At 40.5% G+C, this 7,500-nt stretch overlaps 1 protein-coding gene across 5 annotated transcripts in view; it reads right to left on the bottom strand.

Moving 5' to 3' along the window:
* LOC143032828 (sodium channel protein 1 brain-like) overlaps positions 1 to 7,500 on the bottom strand; it is a 766,195-nt gene that overhangs the window by 72,341 nt on the left and 686,354 nt on the right. For all 5 annotated transcript variants that reach the window (XM_076197936.1, XM_076197935.1, XM_076197938.1 and 2 more), the window contains 2 exons: positions 4,489 to 4,706; positions 796 to 966 (listed from right to left, as the gene is read on the bottom strand). In XM_076197936.1, coding sequence (XP_076054051.1) covers positions 796 to 966; positions 4,489 to 4,706 — 389 coding nt within the window. The remainder of the gene's footprint in view (positions 1 to 795; positions 967 to 4,488; positions 4,707 to 7,500) is intronic.

Raw genomic sequence — 7,500 nt, 5'->3', positions numbered from 1 at the left:
CACAAACATTTCTTCCTGTCAAAAAAAAAAAAAAAAATCTCGAAGCAGGAACGACGAACTGGTGCCCTAGTTCCGAATAGTAAAATCTAGCAAGTGGAGTAACTTTTCTAGAATGAAGTTATAAAAGGGTCTGCAGCCATTACTACGTGCCCAGGTCCATGCGACCGGTCACGCAAGGAACTGGCTGCTGTTTTATGACATTTCAAATATACACAGCGTTACGTGATCCAACGAAAACCGATCCTTGCTTAACGGAGAACTTTAGCTTTCAGAACTAATCTCATAATAACGTGAACGACCAAAATTTTTATCAAAGAAGACAGACAGACAGAGAGAGAGAGAGAGCGTATGAGAGAGAGAGAGGAAACTTCTTTGAGTATTCTTTCGGCTTGAAAAATTTACATTAGATTGGTCATATTAGGTCATCCTCAGGATCGAAAACCGTAAAGCCAATGGCTGGATGAATGACTGAGGTGAGACGGATGCCAAATGCACACGGAGAACCGGGAAACGGAGGACGTTACTCCACACACACGTTCAGCCACACGCAATCCAATCCACCCAGACATGCAATCCACGAAAGGCATGGAAGTCTTGTATCAGACGTCGCCAGTGTTCAATAGCAATGCATGTATATAAAAAAGAGACTGAGTTCAGGTGAAACTTCATCATGAAAGAAGAGACTAAAACCGGTACTTTGCGATCGAAGCGGATTACGTCAAAGGATCAAAGTCTTCGTGCATGACCAACTAAAAAAAAGTGTATGTGTGTGTGTGTGTGTGTGAGACCACTTACCAATCTCATACCACGAAGTACAGACAATCCTGACCCGATTTCCAAGCCGAGGTCAAGCAGTGACGCAAGAACGATGACCAAATCGAAGACATTCCAACGATTGACAAAGAACTCTCTACTCAGCGCCATGATTTTCAAGATGCACTCCAGGGTAAAGACAACGGTGAACACCTGCAGAAAACGAAAAGAAGAAAATTAGTATAACAGTAGGAGAGTCATTAATAATGTTAACTCCTGCAGATATCATATATATCTATATATGCAAAGTAGACCACTTGGAAAAAGAAACTAACGAAGCAGAGCGCTTTCGTATATTACATCTTCAGTTGCACTGAAGATGTAATGTACGAAAGCGCTCTGCTTCGTTAGTTTCTTTTTCCAAGTGGTCTACTTTGCATAAGTGAACACACGTACCCGTGTTCTTATTAGCATATCTATATATATATATATATCTACATCTATATCTATATCTATCTATCTATATATATATATATATAATATATATATATATATATATATATATATAATTCTTTTAAGAAAAGATAGTGATTTCTATGATAAAAAAAATCCATGCTCTTTTATTTTTATTTCATTATTGTACCAATGAAGGCATAGCCGAAGGACCAACTACGGTCACCTCCACGAAGCTGTCCTGCAAAGAGGACGTCAGGTAGAATCAACTCCCTGTTGCCCATCTCCAAACTTTCTTACTTCTGCATGGAGGTGCAACCTCGAGGGGCTGACGCTCGGTCTTGTGAGGAAATTTGTAAACGTTTACAGATTTGCGGCTGCATATGTGATATGTGGTTGTATATATGCTGTATATTTTGTGGACCTATTTGTGAACGTTGACATCAGTAATGGGGCAAGGCGTGGGGAGGTGAACCCACATTAGTATCTGTCTGTTTAAATATTCATAGCGTTTTCAGGTGAGAAAAGAAAGCACTTTTCCAGACATTGAAAACTGACCCAATGGTGCAAAGACATATTGCGCGTTGTTAAGTGTTTGGTATATTTCATGGGTGTTTCTATACAACTGAGGTGATTTTTGTAAACAACTGTATTAATACAATGAAAACGAAATACATTTTTTTATAGTTTTGGTTAATTATATTATGGATTATTTTGGGGTGTCCGTAATGGTACAACGTCTCTGGAATGCATTTGAACTTATCATATACAGTTGTACAAACTAGACATAGGATTATATTTGCTTTTCAATAAAACACTACTCTCAAGGGAATGGAAGTCTGTGTGATTGTGAAAATACAACTATTAAGGATTGTAGCTGGAACTACCCCGGTACTATTTCGTCTACTCCAAAGGTAAGGCCTTGTTCACACTAGCGGTTTTGAACTACGGCGGTTCAATTACAATGTAAGTCAATGGAGGCGTTCACACACAACCGCGAAGTTTTTCTTTGACTATGTGGTATTTCCGCGGTTTCCACGCGGTTCAAACCGCTAGTGTGAACAGGGTCTAGAGACCACAAGCCTTCACTTGTACAAGACTTGTCTAATCTAGGTGCCTTTCTAGGGTATCTAGTAACAACCTGACACGTTTATTTTCAATATTATGACTTCAGCATTGTCAGTTAATAACTATTGAGTCTCTTGGCCAAAACAATGCTAAACTCTCCTCCACCTCTTTAATGTTTATGAGTTATAACAGAGGTCAGTGTGGTTGTGAGGTGTTGTGAATTTTCATTTCCGTCCTTCCAGGGCAGATTGACCAAATGGAGATCAGGTTGCAACTTTTCTCAGAAGCCTCTTTTTTTTTTTTTTTTTTTTTTTTTTTTTTTTTTACACTTGAGACTGTTGTTCCATGTACGTGCTTCAGGGTGTGGTGTGGGTGGTGTGTGGGAGGTATTGCGGGGGGGAGGGGAAGGGGGCCTGTCACAGCAAAATAAAATGACTGGCTGAAAGACATAGCATGTCTATTCGTCTCCTCGCCACCGACCCCAATAAATCGACAACCCGTCCTCTTGTGTTGATTTGTGTTTGTAGTTCACAAACTTCTTTTCCCGATGTCTCTTTCTGACTTGTAATTGGTCCTTGTGCCCCCCCACCCCCTCCCCGAAAAGGGGGCCTTACCCTCCCTCTCTCCCAAAAAAAAAAAAATCTCGCCTTCAGTTAACACAGGTCTGTCCAGGTATAATGAACATTAAGTGAACTATTACAGTGTTCAATAAATACACTTTTGGAATGAACAAAGACAATCTAACGCGAGGTTTATGACCAAGTAACATAACGACTGGTCGTTAGCTTTGAGTGGCTCATTAGCATACTTCTCTGGCTTCCTCATATGATATCCTCATATCCTCATATCACGTCGCTTCCTAGAAATGGGACTTGGCGTCAGGTTTAGAACTACCGTTTTATAGCAACAGTTGTGAAAGTGAGAAAGATCAAAGACATGATGCATGAACGGACTAAACGCTTCAAATAGAAATATTGTTTCAAGTTAATGGGATCAATTCCAGTTGAATTGCATCGAACGCGAGAGGACCAGACAAATGTATCTTTTCCTAAAAATAGGCATAAAGGCTGCATAATGTATATATATATATATATATATATATATATATATATATATATATATATATATATATATATATATATATATATATGTATGTATGTATAACCACTAACCCTATGTATATAATAGTTTTCTTGCTCATGAAAACTTGACCATAAGAAAGGTGAATAGGTGGGGTTGGGGTTTTTGGCGCCAGAAATAGGTCACGAACGGCGCCAACGCCCTGAAATCAAAACGGCCCACTTTGGCGCCGATCCTGACGACAACGACCTATCCCGTAGGAGACAACGACCTCTCCTCTAGCGACTGAATAAATGAAAACTCAGGAGATCGCGTGACATAGGCTGGCCTTCTTTCACATCGAGCGTGGAGGAGACTTCAAGGAACATTTCTGGGCTTGAAGAAGTATAGACATGACATAATGGTTCCAAAGACCGTCACGGCAGCTCTCGTTGCATGCGAAGAACAAAGATTACTTTATTTCTTATACGGCCTCCATTAAACCTGTTCTTTTGGGTCGAATTAGACTTGTTGTACAGGGTTTAATCGTGGTTTTGTACGGGTTAACTCGTTTCATAAGCTGTTTAGAAGTTCTGAAATTATTCTTTTTCTAGATGATGTATATTTTCATATTTAATCTAGATCAACCAATGCCTGACGTCATACTGTGACGTCACATTCAATAAATGGCATCTATGACGTCACATTCTGTAACATGAAGTCTGTTACGTAATTTATTATTTTCTGAGATTTTCGTTCGTTTGAGTAGAAACGACTTACGTTACAATCTTTTATTTTTCGAATCTCCAAATGCCAAATCACCTTTGTGTCATATATTGAGAAGCTGAATGACGAACTAGGAGAAGCTAAACCTATACAAGTGTTAGATGTATTGTTGAACTGTAGACTTAGGGAAGTCTAAAATACTATAGGCGAAGTCGTCTTCTAGTTTTTCAAATTCACAACATTTGATGAGAATCTAGATTGTGTGACCCGGGTAGAAACGACTTCGGTTATGATATTTTCTTTTTTCGAATCATAGACTGGGAACCTGAAAGATGAACTAAGAGAAGTTAGACACATTCTTGAAATATTCTTAGTGAAGTTGAAGTCTTCTTGTAGCAATTCAAACGCACAACAGTTAATGAGACTTACCCGGTTTCCTACTTCCAGGACGAGTTGAAGTTGTCTGGACATGCCGTGATGCTCGATGGCTAGGAAGATGGTGTTGAGGATGATGCAGAGGGTGATGAAGAGGTCGAAGAGGGCGCCTTGGACCACAATGTTGTTTAGTTTGTTCTGAAACTTGAGCCAAAACCTGTAGTTGACGCAGCACTCGCGACATTTCTCGCAGTTTCGATCTTCCAGTTCGTCTGAAAAAGAGACAAAAAAAAGAGAACCATGAGAGGACTGATCTAAGAGAAAAAAAAGAACTTGGGTGTGTGGGGGGGGGGTAGGTATCTGACTGATTCGGTTTAATGTCGCGAGCTCCCTCTATCAGGAGGCTAGCACGGTGCCCCTTACAAAGGACCTTGTTGTGTGGAATTTAATTAACCATACCCTTGGTCCAACTTGCTGAAGGCAGATTCGAACTGCCTTCACCTCGACCTCCACCGCAAGCAGCGACGCTCTAAACCGTTCGCCCAACGAGCATCAAGATATCGAAAAATGGGTGTATTGTTTTAGAAAACGAGTTAGGTGTGGATCTCTGAGATGAGAATGGTGTATTAGAAAATGGAGTAGACACATATATATGGGAATATTGACCATAGAAAACGATACGAGGTGTTGGACATGAAGGGAGAATGGGAAGAGTCGTTTCAGAAAACGTAGGCATGGGAAATTATGATCTTAGAAAACGGGAAATATGTTGGGGCAAAGTTAAAATTCACATGAAAGTGACGGCACACAAGGCACTTCTCGCCAGCATGCTACTTGCTTTTGCTATTTGCTATGAGTAGAAACGACTTCGGTTACGTTTTGCAAATGTCAAATTACTCTTACGTTATATAGTGAGAAGCTGATTGGCGAATTAATATAAGTTCAGCCTAAAATACGAATGTTAGACACATTGTCGAGATGTTCTTACGGAAGTCTAGAATACTGTAACCGAAATCGTCTCTGCTCAAACGAAGTAGCAAAAGCAAGTAGCATGTTAGCCTAGTGTGCCGCCACCTTCAGACAGCATACTCTCACAGAAAACAGGTGAGGAGGATACGTGTGTAGAGAACGGGAAATGGGGGGACGTTTGGGTTTTAGAAAACGGAACTAAAGTGGACACGTGGGTTAGCAAATAAACGTCTCAGAAAATGGGGTTGCAGAAGGATGAGTTAATTATCTGTCATAGAAAACGGAGATGGAGTGGCCACGTAGGCTGTAAAATGTTTTCTTAGAAAACGAGGATAGGGAAGATGACATTTAGATAATTCTGGGAAAAGAAAAGATTGTACATGGTGAGGATTTTTCGTGTTTATGTGTGTATACATGCATACATACATACATACATATATATATATATATATATATATATATGTATATATATATACATATATATATATATATATATATATATATATATATATATATTTGATGAATGGTTTAGACAGATGAGAGACTGGGTGGAGGAAGAATAAGCGAAGATGGGCTGGAACTTTTTATTGCTTATACGTTTCGACCGACTCGGTCTTCTTCAGTAAGCTGTCTACAAACAGTTGGACCACATATTTATACATCCGAGGATGGGAACAAGGACAGGTCACCCCGCCGGCTGTCTGGGGATTCCCTTTCCCGTATCAAGCATACGTTTCCCAATTGTATTTATAATTAATCTACTTGTTGCCTCTGACAAACAAACAAAACCTTCCCTGTCATTGATGTTTTCATAATAATTAATGTAGGCAGCTTCAACAGTCTTCCTCATGTCTCTCCTTAATCCCGTGTGTAGAACCTCGACTCCATCCCAGTGGGGCAAATGTCCAGACCGGTCAGCATGTTGGACGAGTGAGTTAGAAGTCCTGTGTGACCTCAAGTCTCTTTTGTGCTCAGCTACGCGTTTCTCGACGCCTCGACCTGACTCACCGTAATATGAAGATGAGCAACTACCGCAAGGAATGCGATAGATGGTACTGAGGGCGCTTTGGGACAGTCCTTTTATATTCTTGGTCTTGACCATTTTTCCAATTTTGGAATTGGACGTCCTTGCTATTTTTATCCCACTCTTCCCAAGAAATCTGTCAATGCCTTCAGTTTTTCTAGAGTTAGGAACCGAAATATACTGTACCTTATTATCCTCGGACGACTGGACATTTGGTCTCATGAAAATGTTCCTAGCCACTCCTTTCAGCTTTTTAATCATTCCCCCTGGATATTTTAACTTCTTAAAGGCATTAGTTATGTAGGCTAATTCATCTTCTAAAAATTCCTCACTGCAAATCCTAAAAGCTCTGAGGAAGAAGCCTATGAGCACGCCGGTCTTCACTCGCTCGCTGTGTCCTGAGAAGTAGTGCACAAAGTCATCTCTGTTGGTAGGTTTTCGGTACACTGAGAATCTTACTCCTTCATCCCTCCTGTGCACCAACGTGTCAAGGAATGGTAACTTATGGTCGTCTTCCATCTCCACAGTGAATTGAATATCTTTATGGACTCTATTGAGTCTACCTAGCTTATGTTCAATGTCGATATTCTCCGGCACTATCGGATTACCAGTTCCCAGGAGTGATTATGTTAAACTTATATCCCTATGTGTAAAATTCGGTGTATTTACGTTCAATGGTAAGGAATATAAACAACACAGAGGTCTCGCCATGGGGAGTCCTCTTTCTGCGGTGCTAGCCTGTCTTTTTATGGAAACGTTGGAGGAAGACGAGTATAGAAGGATCATGGGTAGAGGCACCACGTGGCTAAGGTATGTGGACGACGTTATTGTGATAGTGCCGGAGAATATCGACATTGAACATAAGCTAGGTAGACTCAATAGAGTCCATAAAGATATTCAATTCACTGTGGAGATGGAAGACGACCATAAGTTACCATTCCTTGACACGTTGGTGCACAGGAGGGATGAAGGAGTAAGATTCTCAGTGTACCGAAAACCTACCAACAGAGATGACTTTGTGCACTACTTCTCAGGACACAGCGAGCGAGTGAAGACCGGCGTGCTCATAGGCT

The sequence above is a fragment of the Oratosquilla oratoria genome, chromosome 14, assembly GCF_046742065.1.
Source record: "Oratosquilla oratoria isolate Oo_2021 chromosome 14, ASM4674206v1, whole genome shotgun sequence".
Classification (NCBI taxonomy): Eukaryota; Metazoa; Arthropoda; class Malacostraca; order Stomatopoda; family Squillidae; genus Oratosquilla; species Oratosquilla oratoria.
This window is presented reverse-complemented; position numbering and strand designations above follow the sequence as displayed.